Source organism: Taudactylus pleione, unplaced genomic scaffold, assembly GCF_031769625.1.
Source record: "Taudactylus pleione unplaced genomic scaffold, aTauple2 ptg000053l, whole genome shotgun sequence".
NCBI classification, from domain to species: domain Eukaryota; kingdom Metazoa; phylum Chordata; class Amphibia; order Anura; family Myobatrachidae; genus Taudactylus; species Taudactylus pleione.
The window spans coordinates 11,050,389-11,073,591 of record NW_028284455.1 but is presented as its reverse complement, the minus strand read 5'-3'; the positions used below and the strand labels follow the sequence as shown (position 1 = coordinate 11,073,591).

General features: G+C 41.6%; 1 protein-coding gene across 4 annotated transcripts in view; it reads left to right on the top strand.

Annotated features, from left to right (window-relative positions):
* TBC1D5 (TBC1 domain family member 5) overlaps window positions 1-23,203 on the top strand; it is a 728,182-nt gene that overhangs the window by 500,628 nt on the left and 204,351 nt on the right. For all 4 annotated transcript variants that reach the window (XM_088463373.1, XM_088463358.1, XM_088463381.1 and 1 more), the window contains one exon: window positions 21,744-21,886. In XM_088463373.1, the coding sequence (XP_088319499.1) occupies window positions 21,744-21,886 (143 nt within the window). The remainder of the gene's footprint in view (window positions 1-21,743; window positions 21,887-23,203) is intronic.

Here is a 23,203-nt window from a genome sequence, read left to right as displayed (position 1 = left end):
TAGTACCGATCTAACAATAGTGCATTTAGTTGAAAATAATTTATAAGGTAATTGCAACATATATGCTTGCCAATTTCATAAGAAACATTTTTATATGTTCTAAAACACTGCAAAGATAAAGATTTATGTAGCTCAGTCTTATTATTCAGTTGTTGCTGCTATTTTAATTCAAGGCATAGATAAAAAGTAATCTAGTTTTCTGTTATTACAGGGGAACAAAGATCTGTAGTTTTAACTTTCTTTTTGTATGCTGTAGTGTTTCATTGTGGCATCTTTTATGGAAAGGAACTTTATTTAAGTAGCATAAACTTGTTAGATTAGCTTCAATTAAGTGATGATTTGTTAATGCAAATGTGTTGAGAATGACTAGTGGTACATCTGTCTCTTCATCAATAGGCCATTACCGAGCCACATTAGTACACGATTGTAAAGAAACTGGAAATCATTAGCTGAAGATTTCACAAATTCACTCACATCTGACCTTATGTCTCAAAAGCTTAGACACGAAACAACCAAGGAATGGGGATATGAAGCCAAGCTATAAACTTATATACGACCCTCCTTTATGATCAATAATCTTACATTATAAGTGACATGGCAGAAGCTGTTAGATTGATTATTATGTGTGTCCATAGAAAGACAAGTACAGTGCACGACCTTCTAATGATTCTAAGAGAATTGTATATTATATTTTATTAGAAGGCAACATTTTCACTTAAAGCAAAATGTTAAACTGCAGCTTAAAAGCTTCACTCGCCTACAAATTCTGCACTTCTGATACCTTTCCCTTAAAGAGAAGGTACCTACAGTACCCTCATTGCTACCTTAGACAAAATGTTCAAATCTAAAAGCAGATCATGTCAGTTACATTTACTGTGATAGAACTGTATAACACCCACGGGTGTCATTTACTAATTAACATAGCTTGTTTCTTTTATCTGGGAGAATGCAACCTGGTCTCTCAGACTGGCGTATCTGCACTGCCCCACAATACCCTCCTTTTTATCAGAGGGGCGCATGATAAGAAAAAACCTTTCTTACGCTGTTTTAGTGCTCTAATTAAAGATACTCCCAGCAGATGGATGGGACAGTGTTCTGGACAGATTTAGTTGTGCGTAAACTATTATTTCTGGTATATAATTTTGGGGACTGAAAAGCAAGCACTGTGTTCCCTGCCATCCCAAATTATGGTCTGCACTTACTTTTCTTAAAAACAAACATGGGTCAATAGTTCAGTAATGGATTCTTATGCCTGTAATAACGTCCAGTGTTTCAAAACAGTTTTCCTCATTACACAAAATAATGTATATGAAATGCAGATACTAGGGACTAACAGTTACTTATTACAATCAAAAACAATAATAAAAAAAATAATACTTTTGTCTGCTCTCTTACTGAAGAAACAGTCCATCAACCACCGACATCATCCGGATGTTATAGCCTCCGATATATGGCAGCGAGAAAAACAGCAGAACTAGAGGTACATACAATACTGTAGTGTAGTATATTAAACAATGGTAACACCACACTTGGGACCTGTTTCTAAATCGGGCGCAAGTCCAAATGTGGACGGATCCCATGGATATCTGCCAACTGTGCGTATTCATCAGAAAGCACTCACAGACTGCCCATGTGCCGTACCAGGCATATACACACGGATGGAGATTTAAAGTGCGGACAAATTATCTCTTTGGGGTAAATATACTAAAGTGAGACTTTTTAGAAGTGGAGATGTTGCCCATAGCAACCAATCAGATGCTAGCTATTATCTTCTAGAAGGTGATAGTTAAATGTTAAGTAGCAGCACAGACGGTGTAATGGTTAGCGTTACTGCCTCACAGCACTGAGGTCGTGGGTTCAATTCCCACCACGGCCCTAACTGTGTGGAGTTTGTATATTCTCCCTGTGTTTGCGTGGGTTTCCTCCGGGTACTCCGGTTTCCTCCCACACTCCAAAAAATATACTGGTAGGTTAATTGGCTCCCCACAAAAATTATCCCTAGTGTGTGTGTATGTGTGTGCATGAGTTAGGGAATATAGACTGTAAGCTCCACTGGGGCAGGGACTGATGTGAATGGCCAAATATTCTCTGTAAAGCGCTGCGGAATATGTGTGCGTTATATAAATAACTGGTAATAATAATAATAATAATAATAATAATCTGATTGGTTGATATGGGCAACATCTCCACTTTGTGTGAAGTGGGAGTTTCTGGGCGGCCTTAAAGAAGTTACGGAGGGACTGCAGATCTTAATGCAGTGGGCAGCACAACCTACTACAGGAAGACGGAAGAGATTATTTTTTTACAGAATATTCCTTGAAACAAATGGTTTATCACCAATCACCAGCCCATTTCACAGTGATGGCACTTCCACTCTAATCCTTCTCTAATTCTTAATGAGTTACCTGCCATGTAGGCATCAGGTTGCACTGGTGTTTGTGCAGCTTTGGGTAAAAGTGGGGAGGGTTAGGTTTAGGGTCAGGGGTTAGGCACTAGGGGGAGGGTTACAGTTAGGCTGCGGAGGGGGGTTATGGTTAGGCTCCGGGAAAGGTGAGTTAGGGTTAGTACACTTACTTAATTGGGTCGGTATTCTGACTGCCGGCATCCCGATCGCCGAGATCCCGTACCCAACCCTCCACATGTTGTGTGTTCTTTCTTTGTCTCTTTAGTGTTTCTCTTTTTTGTGATAGTTATGCCTTCTCCTTTATCTGTCTATCTTTTATTCTCTGTATTTTAGTCTTTGGGTCTCTAGTCTCTTATTTGTTCAAGCTGTGTGTTTGTAGTTTGAATGTGTGTCCTAAAGGCTGTGGCAGCCATGTGCACGTGCATGCTCCCTGCAGTGTTGAAGTAACCAAACAGAACGTGATGTGGTGGGGAAATAATTGGGAATTGGGTATGTTCGTGGGAAAAGTGGGTATATGGGCTGGCCAAGCTGACCCAGACTGTGTTATGTATGTGTCATGTTGCTTGTCACTGTCCGTCAGCACATTGGAAGCCGTGAGCAGGAGGCATATGAGGTGCACGGTCGCCACTGTCCGGCTCTCGCTGCGCATGTCATAGATGGACAGTTAAGCAGCATAGATAGATACTGTAGATAGATAGATACGATAGATAAGATAGATAGATAGATAGATAGATAGATACGATAGATAGATAGATAAGATAGATAGATACTGTAGATGTGTGGTTGTCATATGTACGAAAACATTACATACTGGTGTATGTGTAACTGTTGGCATTGGCAGCTAGTGGAAGTAAGTTTCTGTATCTGAAATAACACATTTAGTCATGATGTCTCGTCTGCATGCATATTAACACGTTTAATGATTCACCACATAAAAGATTAGAATGAGTTAAATATGGATATAACGAAAGAGGTTAATGAGCTCATTAAGGGTGATTTACATAGTGTCTGGGGATTTTAGATACAGTCTCACTGAGACAAATAGAAAAGTGTGTTATCTTTAATGTTACGAATGTGGCTTGTTGACCACATACTGTCTGCTTATTTAGTCTAGGGCGTCCTGGACTTTGTATACTAATTTCAGGTAATAATTAAAATAACTACATGGAAATTGTTACTTTAAAAAAAAAATGCTGGGCTATTGTTTAAAACTGGTGCTGTAATCCATAGCAAGTAATCATAACTTTGCTTTCATCTTATTATGATTATTACAAAAATTACAGTTACAAATGTGGCTTCAGTCGCGCCAAACAGCCCCTCTCAATGCGCCAGGTCTTAAACGACTTGGCCACGCTGAGTGTCTTTCTTGCTCAAAATGTGCGTCTTAGTTACATAAATAAAACAACTTGAAGCTACAAAATTACTTTGCTGGATTACACTTATCAATTTTATGTGCGACATTTGTACATCTTCTACCATGCAGCGGCCGCTGCTTTTTCTCCAAGTTTCGTTGTGCTTCGTTTGCGACTTTGTACATGTTTAAAACTAATTCTTGCGCAGTTAAAGGTGCAGGCCAGCTTTTGTAGTACACGTAGAGTGGTGCTTTGTTGCTTTTACCAAGGGAATAAAAAGCAAAATTTTAAGAAAAAGACTGTACCCTACAGCTCTCGGAGCGGCTCCGTCACGCCAGGCATCTTGCACCGTATGGCGTATACACACTAGGGGGTTTATTTACTAATGTGCTGGCTTTTAGAAGTGGAGATGTTGCCCATAGCAACCAATCAGATTCTACTTAACATTTATCTAGCACCTTCTAGAAGATATTCTAGAATCTGATTGGTTGCTATGGGCAACATCTCCACTTCTAAAAACTCTCACTTTACTAAATTTACCCCTAGGTGTATGGGGACACATCTGTAGAATGTTATTGTTTACTGTAGGTTACATAACTTATTTGCACACCACCTGTGCACCAGTACATGTTCCCAATGTGTTACGTTCCTTAAAGAGAACTAAAATGACTTGTAAACCATCCCCTTATCCCAAGCTAGCTCCTGGTTCTACGGTAATTGCCATTTTGTCATGGGGTCATTTAATGGATTCTGGTATTATAAGTTGTAAAATAGTTATAGGTTTATTTATTCAAGGCTGATTTCTTTTTTTCCCTCTGAATGTACTGTTCATTGATAGACAGTTTGCCAACTACTTTTTTTTTTTAGAGAACACAAGTTTGATGGGTAAGCACATACGCTACTTGACATTTGTCCCCAATCAGACCGGATGCTACATGAAAAATTTATTTAGACAAAGGGGCTCACAGGAATACAGCATTCTCTTGTGTCGCTCACTGGGGACTCTGCAAGGTGAGCGGAACTTCAGCTTGTCACGGATGCACTGTTCTGACAAACATAAGTAGATGCTAATGGCTAAATCGTGACAGAATAAAGTCCCACCACCATATGGCTAATTGCCACAACAATATCTTCAGTGTTATTAATCAAGTTTTCATAGTGTGCCATGATAATTGGAATAATTAGAAACAGCGTAGACTCTTTGCCTGAGCCACACATTGTGCAAACAGGGACCTAGAAGTACTGCAATCACACTTTCAGGACTACATTGTTTTAATGCTTTCTTTCCTAGCGAATAGCGAGGTTAATTAATAAATTGCTGCCAAAGCCATTAGTATGTAACCGAAAGCACGAAGTTAGTTATATCAAGCATGCACACATCCTGTGCTGTCGCACATTAATAGAGGAACTGTTCTACTTATTGAAAGACTATGTAGTGCAAATGTAGAACATTGTAACAAGCTAAATGTTCTAAGGAGTATTGTGTATCCCTGATGCTTACCTTCTGTCCAAGCCTACTGTAACGGTTTCTCTAGTTAATAGAGCACTCTCTTATTAATAGGCTGTCACATCAATATGATGTAGGGATTAATGTCATGTGCTGTATATGTTCTAGTGCTGTGTCTCTGCAGACTGAAGGGCACAGGAGATTGTGACATGTGACTCTTTCTTGGCTGCCTCACAGATTATTAGGCGGTTCAGTTGCTGCATACATTTCAGTATATCGTAAAGGACCACTAATCTTATCACAGAAGTAGCCTGTTCTACAACAGCTGTTAATATCAGCTATTTTTATCTTTTTACATATTAGGTAGTTCTCTACATTAAACGGATCAGGACACCGATATTTAACATAAATGACATAAGGTAAAGGTGGCCCTGTCCATATGATCTTACTATTAATCAGTGACATCAATAGAAAGTTTGGGGGTGTGGGGCGCATCGGGTGACACCATCCAAGGGTGTGACACCAAAATAGAAGAGTTGCTCTGCCTTTTTTGGTGTCACCCTCTCGGATGGTGTCACCCCCTCGGATGGTGTCACCGAGCAGAGCTGCAGCAGTGATGCGCTCCGCAACCACTCTGTCCTGAGAGAGCCTGGGGCTTCCCAGCAGCCTCCAGAGCGACGGGTAAGCCCCCAGCATGATGAGGAGGACTTGTGACATGGTCACACCCCCTTAAAGGCACACATTGTGTCCGCAAGGCCAAGCTCCCTTTTGCAGGCACGCCTCTGGCTTGCATGAGGAGTAGGTGCCATACTGGGTGTCAGCTCTGCAATTGGGAAACCATACATGGATTGGATCTTATAAAACACTAGTCACATCCCTCCATAACAAGGTCATCCCTCCTTAATGGGTCATATGAATAACAGACGGGCCCCCTAGGGGTTGGCAAACTGAGCCAGGTGGTGCCCCGCCTCAACCAGCGTCCTGGTATGTGCCATCTTGGCCAACCCCTAGTTACTGCCATGCTGGAACGCAGGTCCATACATACCTGACATGAGACGTATATCTTACAGGTGCTGGAGGGCTGGTGCAATGAGAAATAATGATGATAATTATGATTATCAGCTCTAGCTAGCTGTTTCTGATTGGCTGATTTTGTAATGACCCCTCTAACTGATAATACTTAATTCATTAATGCCTGCTATATTATATGAAGTTACAGATGTCTATTCACATTACTTATGCCAGTTGGCTGCGACTGAACTCTAATAAAACAGAAGTTCTTATGATAGGTAACAGGACAGGGCTACAGCATAGCCAACCAACAGGACTTACGCTTGGGGGTTCAGAATTACAAAACACTAAACATGTTGTCCTGGATAGTGGCTTGACACTTAAACATCAGGTATCAGCCACAATCAAATCCTCATTCTTTCATCTGAGGAACATAGCCAGAATCAAGCACTTAATTCCCTCAGAAGATCTGCCTAAAGTTATACATGCATTTATATCATCACACCTAGACTACTGCAACGCCCTCTACCTCGGTCTCCCAGCAAAAGAATTACACCGCTTGTAGATGGTACAAAACGCAGCTGCCAGGCTATTAACCAACCAGCCCCGTTCCAGCCACATAACACCCATTGTCTCCTCCCTTCACTGGCTGCCTGTCAAATGGCGAATTGCTTTCAAGATTGGATTAGTAACTTACAAAGCCCTTCGTGACCATGGCCCAGGGTACCTGAAGCAGCTTCTGATTCCTTACTGTCCCACTCAATTACTGCGATCCGTTGACGAAGGACTATTAACAGTACCTAGAATCTCACGGAATTCGTCTGGGGGTCGAGCTTTCTGTTTTGTGGCAACAACCTTTTGGAACTCACTTCCCCGCACAGTTCGAGAGGCCTTCACTCTAGAATCCTTCAAAAGTAGACTCAAGACTCACCTATTCACCCAAGCATTTCACTAATGTCCCTTGTTTAAGCTTATTTTGTATTTTGTACTGTAAATGTAAAGCACTTTGAGTCCTTTAGGAGAAAAGCGCTATATAAATAAAATTATTATTATTATTATTTGGTATACTGTATCCATTTGGACTGTGGCACGAAAGAGGATCCCATTTTTTTCTTAAAGGGGAAAACAACAGATGTTTGCATTTAATTATACATCATATGGTAAATGCAAATTTTGCATTGATTATTAACACTGTCAAGCCACATAATAATGATTCTCTACGTTATTGTGGGGCATACAGTTAGTTTATACACTTGTTGCTTCTGATGTACTTCTGGCACAAACGCTAGTGATGTAGAGCTGGATACCTCTTGAGTTGTGTAAACTTAACAAATATACAGTATGTAGGCATGTTTTTCATGCAAACATCTTATCCTGGTTACACGTAAATGTACATTTGCATCTCTTTGCCTTCTTATTTTTAGATAGAAATGTGTCCAACTCAACATGAAGGGATAAAATTTACTAAGCTGCAGATTCTGTGTCAATTAGAATCTGCCAGAAACCACAGTGGATTGACAGCGGTTTCAAGGTCTAATTGGTAGTATTAATTAGGCAGCGTTTTTGGTGTCTAAACTGAATCTGCCATCGATCCCTGGCAGATTCTAAATGACGCACAAAGCTGCCAGAAGCAGGAAGCCGTGCATCTGGGGGCCAGCACCCAGCAGTCAGTCAGCTTCCAGAGTCGACTCCAGCCGCAGCTATCGCCCTCTGACCTGTTCGGCTCAGAATTTGCGCTCCACCGGAACCGCCCTCTCTACGCCCCTGTCCAGGGATCTTGACAAAACAAAAGAAACAGACAACCCAGCTCAGTAGAGAGCTGCCTTGGAAGTGACAGGGTCACTTGCGGTCACTATTCATTGAAATGAATGAATGGAGACGTGCTGATTGACTTGAGAGCATGGTCTAAAATATTGATGGTGCTTTGATATTCATTTCTGTTCTATTTTATTGTAAAGTGTGCTTTTTCAGCAGTTTTGTCTTCAGATATGGTCGTCTGATTGCAAAACTGCCAGGAATTACAATCCGTTGCTTAGTAAATTTATTCCGAAGTGTTTAGTTGGTTAGTTTAATACAGATAAAAGGGCCTGATGCTGAGTTGAATCGGCTGTAGATGTCCAGGCCCGGCAACAACCAATAATCGCCCGATATTATCGCCGCTAATTGAATACGGCCCTATGGTGGAAATCAAACCCAAGACCTCAGTGCTGTGAGGCAGTAATGCTAACCTTTACACCAACCATGCTCCACAATGATACTCAGTCGTACACAGATATGCAAGTGTTGCATATAAAATTAATCACTGCAGTCTACAGATGCGTCTTAATCGCATTGCGACTTAAGATGAATTTTCGGACAAAAAAGACACTCGGCGCAAACAGAGTGGCACTGGACCTGGCGGCTTCTGCCAGGCGCCTCGCGCTGCACATCGTATTGAGACTAGGGCGTAAATGTACTAGAGTGAGAGTTTTAGAAGAGATGTTGCCCATAGCAAACAATAAGATTCTAGCTATTATCTGCTAGAAGGTGCTAGTTAAATGTTAAGTAGAATCTGATTGGTTGGTATGGCCAACATCTCCAATTTTAAAAACTCTCACTTTAGTAAATATACCTCTAGTGATGTGTGGACAAATCTGTATACCTACACTCATTTGGTAGAATACGCCCCCCTATTACCTGAATGGGCGAGTTTGGGTATTTTAGATTTCGCTAATAAATTTACTGCTGGCTTCCATAAATTATTTTTAATACTCTTGGCCATAGCATGAAAATGTATTCTTCAATATTGGATACTGGATGGTCCGCCCCCCTCTAGCTCTCTTTGTTAATAAAATCTATTTTGTCTTCAAGATGTACTGAATTGAGGGCTCTTTACATAAAGAATCCATTGTTAATAAACTCTTCATTGTTTATATTGAGTTATATTGTATCTTTGCATTCCTCACTCCAACGACAAATATATATTTGCTTTGAAACTACTGTTCTATGTGGTATAACAATACCTTTAATGCCTACTGTTATTTCTGCCTATTAAAATTATTGACATTTTTGGGACAAACTTTGTTTTTGTTCTCCCAGAGATAACTCCACCGTTTTGATCTTGTCCTATCCTCACTAATTTGGTTTGATTATATTACTGCTGTTTTACTGTCGTACTATCTCTACATATGGTACTGTACGTTTGTTAATTTGTGTTATTTCTTTTTATTGTACTGTTTTTTTTGGATTGCACTCCAATAAATATATGTTTAATAAAAAAAACAGAAAAGGTGGCAACAGAGAGCTGTGTTGGTCTTCATCTTGGGGTTTTCATCAATCTACTTCAGGTCCCTGACGCAGTTATGGGCCTGATTCAGAGATGGGCGCAAACCCAATGTTTGTATTACTGCGCATGCGTCCTGATGGATTAACGTTGCCGCTCGCAGTGAGGATCTATTTGCAAAGTGCTTGACAGGCAAGAACCATTTGTGGGTGGCAGCCGGGTTTGGCAACTCAAACACAAGCGTGTGGCCATTGTTTTCGGGGTGTGTCTTTACCTGCGACTGCTAGTTGCACAGGTTCCAGCGTCTCAGTTCTGACAGCCATTCTGAGCAACCATAGAGTTACTCAGAAGTTCAAGAGTTGACTGTTCTGTGTCCAGTATTACATCTTTGTATTCAATCGATTGGATTTGCGAAGACGTCGATGGGTGTCTCAATACAAAGCTAGGTGGATGGGACAGTCCAGATGAGAAAAAGAGTCCCATGGTTGCCCCAACATTGAGATTGGGGGATTAATATAAAGAAATGTTGACTAAAAGAAAAACAAAATGTTATACTGCTAGAAATATTCTGAATAGTAACCCATAGCAACCAATCTCTTTAGCTTTAATCATTCTAGTTCAAGTTAGATTATTAAAATAAATATCCATGTGGCATGGGGGAACGTGCGGCTTGGTAATATCAGCAGTTTATTATGTTGGCTGTTTATAGGCAAGTACTAGCATTCAATGCATTTACATCCGGAGTTGGTAGAGTTTATTATACACCATTTTCTATACCTTTCACAGGAAGACCTCTCTCGTTACTGTGTGATTTAAATTGTTCTAATGTTAGAAAACTGTCAAAATCTCTGAGCACGAAGATTCCACATTAGTTGCTGGGTTACTGTCCTTTTGCATTTTGGGGCAGTCGCAGTGCTATGACACTGAGGCATTTTAACAAGTGGGGTGGCCTGGGTGCCGTGGGCTCCTTCCATTTATGCAGCGTGTGGTGATATTGTGACAGCCTGACTCAGGGTGGTGTTATCATGTTTGTGCTGACTTTCATTTATCACAGTGGTGGGAGGTCTCCAAGCACAGATAGGTGGAAGGCTGGTGCTATCTACCAATCAGAGTACAGGGACCTGCTGCTGAGAGAAGAGGAGGGGCTGCAGGACTCAGAAGTGATTGAATTAGTTTGCATCATAAATCTAGGCCGGGCCTGCTTTGTTATGAGGAAGGTGGAGCTGTCTAATCTGAGGTCTACTATGAAATGTAGCAGGGGGAGGGTGATCTGATCTGGAGTCTGCTTTGTAATGGGGAATGGGGGTTCTGATCAATGATTTGATTTCAAATGGAATTGAGGTTTGATTTTGAGGGTGTGTGTTTCATATAAGAGATCATTTTTAAGTAATTATCAATTCCAAACTTTTATGCGTTATAAAAATAACACATATTTTGGGAGTGATCATTTACTATATATTTTACCAATATAAGGTGATCACTGTTTTTCTGAGAAGTATATTCATTTTTTTTCTACATATAGAGTGGGCCAACATTAAATAAGCCACGCCTGCAGGTATTTTTTGCCATGCCCCTGATGTTATTTACACAAAGTTCAAAGCTGCCAGCCAACCCCTGCACACAGTACATACCTATATATGTCAAATCTTTTTTTATTGATGTATTCCAAATTCTGTAACCTTCTTTTGAATTCTGCATTATTTAATGTTAGTGCAAAGCCTAATGGATGAGACATTATTTGTTTACAGCTACTACATAGTTGTCCAAGGAAGTCATTGGGGTATTTAACTGGAGCTGATAGTTTTGACAATCACATATTGGTCTGCATAGTAGAAAGGGAATCTGCTTCTTACAGGAATCTTTAGATCTGGTTAATTTAGCTGATGCAACCCGTATTTATCAGGAACAAAATAATCTGAGCCTGCAGTTAGAAAAACAACGACAAACCTGCTATTGTCTTCAGTACACTCTGCACTCCACACTAATTGTACAGGTCAGGTGAGAATCCAGAGTAACATTTGCTTATTACAGCTAATGCTTTTGTCATTAGGACATTATTTATGTGGTTCTTTGTTGCTTTGTACGAAAAGCATGTTTTTTTTTTTTGTTTTTTTGCAGAGTATAATTGCCAAGAAAGACTGGTAAAATATGAATTATTATATTATTGCTAGTGATAAAACTCAGAGCTATGAACATTTCATGGTGCAGGTGTAACAGATGCAAAACAAGATTAATAGGACAGAGTAATAATTAAACCACAGCCAGCTGTCGGAAAAAGAATGTGTTTCTCTTGTCCCTTTCTACCATTTGTGGGGTACCTAATATTTTAAATGTCAGTGAGATACCCATTTCACATGAAATTAGGATGTAATTACTGTACAGTAGATCAAATCCATCAGTATTTCATTTGTACCAACTCTGTACACTACAATATATAGTACCATGAAGAACATAACAGATTATTTGCTATCTGTGGACGATAAGAGATTTTCTGTCACTGCTTATTGCATCGATAGTATATCTATTTTTGACCCATTTGCTTCTAAAATTTCGGTAAACAGTTGATTACATCACCACGGCGATTCTGGTTGGCTAGCTTTCCCAGCCAGTGCCAGGTGGCATTTCACATGTGACCTAGCTTTGCCAGTTCACACATGTGCAGTGAACTAGACAGAATTACAGTATTGTACTCTACCACCGATATTAATGTAAAGACCTGAAAAACTAGGGAGCTAGAGAGGTTAGACCACTTTGTGCAAACAAAAGAGATCTTCTGCACATCCCTGAGACATTTTTCATACTATGCAAGTTAATTCAAGGTGTACTCTTTATTAATTGTGGACTTATCAAAAGCAGAGAATTTGAATGCAGTGCTGCTTTCTCCTAAAAGTATAAATAATTAAGATAAAATAAATATTTAAAAAAATATATATTTATCCTAGTAATAAATGCTATATTATATTTTATTGTCCTTGTTAAATAGAAGCTTTCATGAGACAGGCCTTGCGACAGCTACAGTATCACTGGACTGGAGACTAATAAAAAGAGAGAAATTAGACAATATATATTGTAGTTCACTATTGACTGGGCAAGTTATATTCTTTTTGCTCTCCTTTCTTATGCTAACCTTTTTGGAGACCCATTAATACATACCTTTTTAATGCTCTGAACAATTCAGGGCCTTTCCTCCAATATTGAGCCCCAAACCAATGTTTTACTAGTTGACTAACTCCCTCTGCGTGATAGCCCCTGTATACAGCATGTTCATAAAGTACGATGAATAAATATCCTCATCTCTTAACCTATAGTATGTTATTTGAAAGATAAATGACCTTGAAATCTTATAATTAAATTTGACACCTTTTTAGTAAAGTCTGTTGGGCATCGTTGTATTGACCTTCATTCTAGAGCTCTCATAAGACTAAGGGGCCTATTTGTCATTCTAATTTGTTCCCTGGGCAGCCCATACTTGCACATGTGTGGCACCAACCTCAGTGCATGTGCAGTAAGTAAACCACAGAAATCTAGGGCCAAATTCAATTCAGTGCGATGTTGAATAGCTGCGAAAGGGAGCTCTCGCAGCTATTCAATACACCGCGCTGTTTAGGCGGCTAAAGGGTTCCTTCTCGCACCCCCCTGGGGATGCAAGGAGAAATCCGACAAAAGTACCGGGCGCGCAGCTCTTTGCTGGCTTAGCGCGACGCTAACAGCCACTCGCCCGGCACTTTATTCAGAGAATGCCGGTTACCGCGCCTTAACACCCAGGTTAAGTCGCGCTAACCAGCATTCTCAGACTTTACCCCTTCCAGACAACACTAACAGCAGGTTGAATTAAATAGTTGCAGGAGCTCCCTCCCGCGGTTATTCAACATCGCACTGAATTGAATTCGGCCAATTGAAAGCCATCACTCACTTTTTATTCTCTGTCTTGTTTTTGTAATGCACTATGGCCCTGATTCAGACCCACTTGCTAAGGCTCGCTATGAGCGATTTTTACCCATCTGCGCATGCCATTCGTTGCGATCTGATTTTGATAGCTCGTAAGCCACTATCAGGTCGCTGCTTTGAGTGACAGATAGTGCCATTTGTGGGTGGTAACAGGGGAAGGTGCTTGTGAAAGGGGGAATGGTGTTGCGAACACAGGCATGTCAGTCCCCCAAAATGCTGTTTAAAGGGCGTGCATAATTAGCAAAGTAGCGTCATTGTACACGTCACCTGCATGTATTTCAGCCCGCACTGATCGCAATGCTTGCGGCAGGGAAAGGCAACCCCAAGGGCTGCGAGCTGCTCCGATGGCTCTCGATGGTCCCAATTAATCATGCTTTTCCCGGAGATGACGTGTGTTGCGAGAGGCAAGGGGCGGTCGTCTTCAGACACTTGCGAACACACTTTGTCGTAGCTCGCTAACACACAGTGGGCGTCCTTACGCGACACAGAGCGAGCGCTTAATTTAAATATCCAGCCCCTTTTGGCCAGTGATCGCATCTTGCAAACGGGTCTGAATGAGCTCCAATGTTACCTACCACTAACCCAGCTAGTCACGTCTAGGGAGCAGTTTAGAGGACATGGGTACGGGATGCCGGCGTTCGGGATCACGGCGTTCAAAATCCTGATGCCGGCACCTCGACCCAAAATCCCCCTCCCTGCATCTTAAACCTAACCTTCCCCTCACCCTAAACCTAACCCGCCCCCTAAGTCCCTAACCCTCCCCCTAACCCCACTACTTACCTTTGGGATCCCGGCGGTTGGGATGCTGGCACTGGGATTCTGACAGGTGTCAGAATTCCGGCACCAGTATTCTGACTGCTGGAATCTTGAACGTATCCCGTTTTGAGGGCCAAGACCTGTGTGGAGATGCTTTGCTGCTTCAGGACCAGGGCGACGTGCCATAATTGACAGAATCATGAATTCTGCTCTCTAACGAAGATTCTGTGTTTGTGTTACGCAGCAAGACAACTGTCACAAATCAGGGGTCTCATACCCTGCACATTGGTGCATCTTTAAAGTGAGCAATCTTATTCCAGGGCGATGTCAGGAGCTCATGGGCATGCCCACAGTTCCTCTCTCTAGTGAATAAGCACAACAAGCATGTGAATGAGTATTTTCTTAACCTATATGATTTCTCTGCAACGGGGAACCTCTGATGATATAGATCCTCCCTGGACAAGACGTGTCTTGAGTCGGTATTCCTTATTCATGCAGGAGATCAAATAGTCTGGAAGCCGCCTTTTAGCATAGGAATAAAGAAAATGTCATCATGCAACCGAGGTTCAACCACATAATACACAGTAACAAAAATTGTGGGGCAGGATAAATCGAGATGCCGGCATCCCTAACCCTCCCCCTAAAGCCTAACTCTAACCCCTAACCCCACTACTTAGCATCAGAATGCCGTCACCGGTGTTGGGACTCCGGTGCTGGCATTCCAAGCGCCGACATACCGCACATGGGTATTTCAGCTGTCTCCTATATAGACACATACTAAAAAAAATGTAATAAATTACATATATATATATATATATATATATATATATATATACATACACATAAAATAGAAATACAAAATTATTAACAGAAAATTCTGCTTACCTGACATTTTTTAATAAGGGCCCCATTTACAAACGAAACATAACCCCTTTAGCGCTCGCTAAAGGGGTTATACCATCTTCCTTTATTAGTAAACAAACAGAAGTAATCTTAGATTACCGCTGTTTGTACAGCATCGCTCTCGCCATCTAAAGGATGGTGAGAGTGATGCGGGCCCCATTGCCGGCAATGGAGACCCGGCGGTGCCTTTCTGGCTTCGACGAAGCACTGCTGGGTCTCCCTGTCATGCACATGCGCAGACGGACCGTCGCGCATGCGCATGACACTGGAGCCCGTCGCCGGCAGCGTTAGGCTGCCAGAAACCCAGCTGTGGACCTCGCTGAGGACTTCGACTTCGCGGGACCTCGCCGGAGGGGTAAGTATTACTAAATACCAGTGGAATTTTCGTTTGTATCACAGTGATACTAAACGAAAATTCCCGCTGGTATTTCCCTTCATTTGTAAATGGGGCCCTAAATGATGTGGTGCTGTACACTGCCAGGCTTCTGTGGTCTGCAGCACAGCTCCTGATGGGAGTCACCAGCCATGGTAGGAGGAAGGGGGGAGGGGGGAGCAGAGGTATAGTGCAGATGGGGAACCAAGCAGAGGGACAAATGGAGATGGTAGCAGAGGGACAGATGGCAAAGGGGGCAGAGGCACTGGCACAGCAGGGGGAAGTATCAGGGCCACAGATAGAGCTGGACAGATTGGGAATATTGCAAAGGTATTGATGGAAAAATGGAATGAGGCATAGAAGGGGGAAGGGGCAGAGGCACACATGGAGGGGAGAGGGGCAGAGGCACAGCAGATAAAGGTGGCAGAGAAACCCATTGGTGAGGATTTAGAGACACACATGGGTAGGAGCAGAGGTACAGCTGAGGAAGTGAAGTGAGTGCCTCTGTCAGTTTAGCACAGCCAGGAAAATGAAGCAGGGGGAGGAGGAGAAGGGAGGAGCTGAAGGGGACATAGGGGGTGGGGAAACAAATAGAGAAAAGTGAAACTGCTAGTCTAGACACAAGACTGACTCACGTCCCCTGCAAGAGTGGGGGAGGGGGGCACAATCGTCCTATCTAAAACCTTGCTGGATCTAATGAGCAACACTGACAGAGGGACCGCTAGTGCTGATGATCCCAGCCCCAAACTGCTTATCACAGGCAGACATGTCTGTGAGTGAGAAGCAGTTGCAGCTGCAATCATCAGCACCAGCGGCCCCTCTGTCAGATCTACACACTGGTACTTCCTGTACCTTCCTTTACTTAGTACCCAGGTTCAGCTCCATCTGTCATCCGCTCCTCAGTCAGTGAGTCCAGCCTCAGTCTCATCCCAGCCGGTTGGCTGACTTTACTTTCACTGACACTCTCCGCCGGACCTTAGCTCCGCCCTCCTCGTTGGTCATCCCAGCCCCCTAACTCCGCCCACCTCGTTGGTTAGCCTGGCCCTGCCTCAGCCCCGCCGGGTGAAAGAAGGTAATATCTGCCTGGCCTCATATATTAGCTGGCCGCCTGTCATTTAACGCAGCACTATAATGGGAAGTGCGTGCATGCAAAAAAGTCAGCAGCCGACAGGCGGCCCTCAAGTGCATCGGCCACCCGGGAATCCTCCCGCTGACTTCAACGGCCAATCCGCCTCTGCTTCAGACTACGCGTCCTAACCACACCCTTACTATAGTTTCATTACAACTGCACTCCCACTGCTTTCGCATTCACACCCACTTCCTGTGATTCCAGCCCAGGTCCCCCTAGTCACGTTTGAGACTGAAATGAGATGCTTATTGTGAATAGACATTCATGCACAGTGCGAAAATTCACAACCTGAGACAAAAAGACTCTGAATGAGGTCCAGCATCTCTGATTTCCTCATTTTTCTGTAGGTATCAGTTGTCCTTTAAAATGTTGCAGCAAATTGTACGATCACCAGTTTTAGGAATAATTCATACTCCATTATTGGTATGATAATGTCCATTCTGGGTGATGAAAGCCAGATCACAAAGTCTACAGCTTCTCATAGTACTGCTTGGCGCATTAGGCCCTTGGCCCAGGCACCTGCCTTGGTTGGCTTCTAGGTCATCTAGACCTGGCAGGAAGCCTTTCTTGTGCTGCAGATCAAATGTATTATTTAATCATATAGTTATCATAGCCAAAGATTTTTGCATCTATTCATTTATTTAGTTGTGACATTATTTCTAATGCTCTTGAGCTATAAATGCTTTTTAGTTGTTTAGTAAAAGTGCTGATAACCTTAGGAAATTCTTTAAAAAAAAAAATGCAGGTCATCTTAAATGCCAAATGTAACCAAACATGAATTCATTATTTTGATACTCCTTTAAGTCTCAATAATGAAACAAATAGTTTTATAAACTAAGGAAATAAGCAGCTGTGCATTTTATGCTGATAACATTGTTTGTCAATAATTAGGAAAATCCACTGAATTATTCACAATTTTTCACATCACCGTTGAATAGAACTTCTTCATTCAGAGACATGGCTGACAAAGGACAACGCTTGTCAACTTCAATGATCTAATCTACAGCTTCCTTTCTACTTAAGAAATAATTTTTATGTCACATACCAACCTGCCAGGTGTTTCAAACATAATTTAACAATTATTTGACTTGTTTTTCTAATTTTGGATCACTACCATAACACATTCTGATGATTTGATATAACACATGTGCACGCAGGTGGAAATTCATCCATGTAGTGTGATATTCTTGCTTTCAATTATTTGTGGTGCCGCTTACTTATCATAACATGATAATTGTAATTGCACAGAGATTTGTTCAGTGTTTGACTATTCCTTGACTACAAGCATGCACGCTGAGGGATCTATTTATTACAGGGAGCAGTACCGTAAATCTGGGAAAAATGCCCCTATCCCTATCTGACAAGCCCCAAAGCCAGCAAGAGCTATTGCGCCAGTACTTGTACCACCGCAGTCCTCTGATCACTCTCACCATCTCAGTGGGTTAAAGGCTTTATTTAATTAAATAGAGCATATTTTCCATTGATAGTTATTTTAAAATAAGTATTTTACTTATTAAAATTTTTTACTTTTTATTAATATCTCCTATTGCTGCATAATGATAAACACCTGAATCTCTACAATTAAAATTTTATGATAAACAAGGCTACTGTCAGCCCACATGTGGTAGTATATTATATATACAACCATATTTATGGACAATAACTAATCCAGTTTTGTGCCACAATCAGATATTTCTCCCTGCTTTTGATTTTTGAAATTATCCCTTTTTAGGAGTGCAGCTAGGGGGGAGCAGTGACAAAGGGAGATTGGGGGCGGGGCCCACCAACAGTTGGCATATGGCAGTCACTATTGCTGTCTGTAGATTATGGTGATCATTAATGCTGTCTGTAGTATATGGTGGTCACTAATGCTGTCTATATTATTTGGCGGTCAGTCATGCTGTGTGTATTATATGGTGGTCACTAATGCTGTGTGTATTATATGGCTGTCACTAATGCTGTCTGTAGTATATGGCGGTCACTAATGCTGTCTGTAGTATATGGTGGTCACTAATGCTGTGTGTATTATATGGTGGTCACTGATTCAGTCTGTAGTTTATGGTGGTCACTAATGCTGTCTGTAGTATATGGCGGTCATTAATGCTGTGTGTATGATATGATGTTCATGAACGATGTCTGTATTATATGGCGGTCATTGCAATCAATAGCTTTTCATATGACTGTTACTTTGTACACAAAGATGGAGCAACATTTGCAAAATCCCCCTTGCACAATTGCCTTAGCTGTGTCAGATTAGTTTATGGGCCTCAAGTTTCAGGTCTTGCCACATATATTCAATGGGATTAAGGTCATACTTGCCTACTTTTTAGACATTCCCTCCAGTAAATTTTGAAAGGGAGATTTAAACGTCAAGTGCAGTGGGCATGTCCATTTGCTTCATCATGGCTTTGCCGCCAGTTCATTCACAATAGACCTGCTCTCCCTGAACTCCCGAACACTGACTGGGTCACTTAAGCACATATATTTCTTATTTACTGTGGTTTGTTAAAAATATACAGTTTTATGGAGCTTTAAATGTAGTTCACAGGTGTATATACTGTATATAAAGTTTATAATTTCTGCAATTTGTAATTCTTCAAATCCCCCCTTTTAGAATTTGTTTACAGGAATGCTGTAGAAAGACCTGTGGTATGATATGTTGACATTCATTATATCAACACCGTGATGTCTGCATGGTTAAAATGTTGACGGATGTCATGTCACATCCAGATTGTCTACATGCTATCTGTTGACATTCTAAGTATGTCAAAATCTTGACTGGAAGATTTTCTATTTAATTTTCCTGTGGATTATTGTCCTGTTGAAAGAATAACCTGACCCTAATTTGAGCTTTTTGGCAGAGCAGAAGTTTTTTGTCTCGGATTTGTCTGTAATGTGCTCCATTTATCTTCCCATTCATCTTCCCATCATTCCTTACAAGCTTACCAGTTCCACCCACTGAAATGCATCCATATAACATGGTGCTTTACTTCTTGGTGGACATTGCATTACTTGTCTGGTGTGCAGATTTTACCATACATAATGCTTATCATTTATACCAAAAGGTTCCATTTAGTCTCATCTGACCAGACTTTCTGTCACATTTCTGCAGTATAACGTAGATTAATCTCTTTTCAGGCAATAATATATTTTTTTGTATTTCTTCCACACAACCCTCTGTAAAGGCCATTGATGTAGAATGACCTGGAGATTGTTGATCTATGTGCAATATTTATTATTGCAGTCTTTGACATATTTGGGACCTTAAATATCACAGTTGGCCTCACCATAGTTTTGTTTGGTAACATCGGATTAACTATAGTTTCAGTTTATCGGCACTTGGAAAAAAAAAATCACACAAAATACAAACTACAATACTAAATTATTTGAATTAATCATATCACCTCTGTCCCTCTAAGACAGAGGTGGGGAACCTTTATTCTGCCGAGGGCCATTTTGATATATATAACATTATTCGCGGGCCCTGTGCAGGCCACGCTCCTGTGTGACATCACAGTGGGCGGGCCATAATCGCCAGTGATTATAGCAATGCCCAGAGCATCCTGAGGATGCTCCGGGGAGCTGTAAGGGCAGCGGTGTGACGGTCGAAGCGTCCTAAAGACGCTCCAGGCTGCACTGCTGCATAGATTCTGGGTGCAGGGTGCCATTCTAGGCACCCTGCTAGCCAGATGAGGCTAGCAGAAAAAAGCTCAGAGGGCCAGACCAAATGATTCCGAGGGCCTTATACAGCCCCCGGGCCTGAGGTTCCCCATCCCTGCTCTAAGCCATGGGCATCTAAACTTAGTATTAGGATTGTGGTCCCGTATTTCACTGTATGTTATTCAGATAGCTTCTAGTTGGCAGCAGGGAGAGGAGAATGGGCATCAGGGACAGGAGAGTTGGAAGTATGGATTGGAGAGTGGATAGTGAGGACAGATACCTTTTTTGGTGCTGCGTTGATCTCCATCTTGGACTCTAAAGCGGTCAGTCTTGCGCATGGCTCTACAATAATAGACTGTGGGTCTGTCACCCATGTCACTACCAGGCCAACCCCTTTTGGACCTGGTAGTAACCTCCTCCAAGTACTGTAACAGTGTTAGGGGGACAGGTACCATCTAATTAGGTAGATGGTAGTGCACAGAAGCCGAGAGATTAGCAGAACAAATACAAATAACTTCCTGGGGTTTTAAAACATGTAGGTCAGAAACATAGGACAAATATACCTGCCCTCAAACACTATTCCAATGTTCTTGACACACTACTCACCTACCGATGGGCAGGCCACTCCAGTGTCTTGTCTGCAGCCATGTCAGTAGGCAAGATTGCAGTAGGTGTTGGATCATATTTGGACCCCAGGCTTTGGTTAGAACAGCCTTGCCCTAAGCTCTAAGCTGTTCATGTTTAGCTCTTTGATATTTCTCTCAGAAATAGAGCACAACCACAACTAGCAGCCAAGAACAACTTTTTCACCAAAAGTATGCATAAATAATTTGCTGAAATACTGCACATGTATTAGGTAGTGATAAATACCCATGAGTAGAAAGTGTATTGATTCATGCACAAGTCAGAACAGAATTAATCTTTCTCTTTCTGCTACTAACAGGGAATGGACCTGAAACTGTCAGCCCATACACCCCCCTCCACTATCACCCGTGCCCCTTTCATTCTGTACTGGTTTGATCATAAAAAACAAGCAGTTTAGTTTTCTTAGAACTATTATTATTTTTCTATTTTGTTAATTGTCTCCTGTCGTAACCTACTGTACACATTCTTAATGACAAGAGTTCCTATACATAATTGTTTAAATGTTTTACGTTAAGTTGCAATAAATCACTAACAGCTCCAACTAAAACTCTAGACAAGGTTCTTGATTCAAAACTGTGTCTTATTAAAACTGGATGGTAAACATGTTTGGGAGGCTGGTGACACAATGAATCTGACGGGGACCAGTGAATGACTGACTTTTGAGTTCCATTTATTAAAAAAATAAAGTCAGATGTTAGTCACCTATTCTTCACAGTAATTACAGCAGAAGTACTTACTGGTGATTGATCTTCAGGAAGAACTCAACCTAATTATTGTCTGTTTTGTATATTCTGATTATTTTCTAATACGCTTTAACATAATTGTAACTGTGTGGTGTACTTTGTTTTTTCAGACGATGGGTGAGACTTCTGTTTGGCCGAGAATTCCCTTTACAGGACCTCCTTGTTGTCTGGGATGCTCTATTCGCTGACAGCAACATGTTAGACTTGGTGGACTATATTTTTGTAGCCATGCTGTTATACATTAGGGATGCATGTAAGTACCTTACCTCTATATGTTTTCTGTGTAGAGCAATACTATACTTTTGTCAGTTGAAGTTTTGGTATGTGAAATGTTTCTTCAACACTTTGTTCTGCCTGTAAATAATACTTGCTACGTGGATTCCGCTTAATCTATATAAAACAAAGTGCATGTTTCAACATTGTTTTTAACCCACTTAAGAAACTCCTAGAAAGTTGGTAGCTTTCAGGTCAAAATTTACATGACACATTATAAACAACTTAATTGGAGCCTAGGTTCGCCTCTTCATAGCATTCATAGTTTCCTTGTATGGAAGCTTGTAATAACTTGCAGTGGTGAAATGCAGGCAGGTTGAGACGTAACAGCTGGCTAGGCTGATCATGTGACTGAATTACATCATAAACAGCCTTTGTGATGTCACTCAGCTCTGATACTTAAGTCGCTGCTTGGTATAGAACAGTCAGTTAGCAAATGAGTGTGAGCTGCATATTATGCATACATGTATTGCTGTGACTATGGGCCTGATTCAGAGCCGCTCGTAAGCGGCCGCTCGTTCGCTCCGAGCGATGTTTGCCCAACTGTGCATGCGTACGGATCGTTATACGCATGCGCGAACCAGTCAGTGCGGTCGAAATTCATGTGCTCGCAAAATAGCGAATGCCTGATAATTTGAGTGACAGAAAGAGGCGTATGTGGGTGGTAACAGGGGAAGGTGCTAGAAAACGGGGAGTGGAGATCCGATCACAGGCGTGCTTAAAGGTCAAAACGGGCGTTTTATGGGTGTGCATAATTAAAACAGCAGCGTCATTGACCACATCACTGGGTTATTTTATAGCCAGAACTGCTCGCAAAATTGTGGTAGCAAAAACCAACGACAAGAATAGCGAGCAGCTCATACCCTGGTCGATGTACTCAATTAATCTAATAAATAGCGGACATGACGTAGGATGCGAGCGGCCAGGGGGCGTAGTTTCCCAAAAAACGACCGCAAGTTTTGTTCGCTCGTTCAGACCTAGAGGCGTGAACAGACCGCAAACAGCGAACGGTTCATTTGAATAGCCACCCCTATTTTCTGGACGAGCGAGCGCTAATTGCGTCTGGCTCTGAATCAGGCCCTATATCTGTTGATAGGACATCTTACAGTTTAAGATCCACTTAATATAACCTAAATGTTTGTTATTTAAATAATGTTAAAATTAACATTGGTCACACATACAGGTATGTAATGTATAAAAATTTAGTTTGGGATCTTCATTCTAAACAGATAAAAAATGATTAGACTTAAACACTTTCATTGACATTTTTAACACCGTAGACTGACGCTGACCCGAT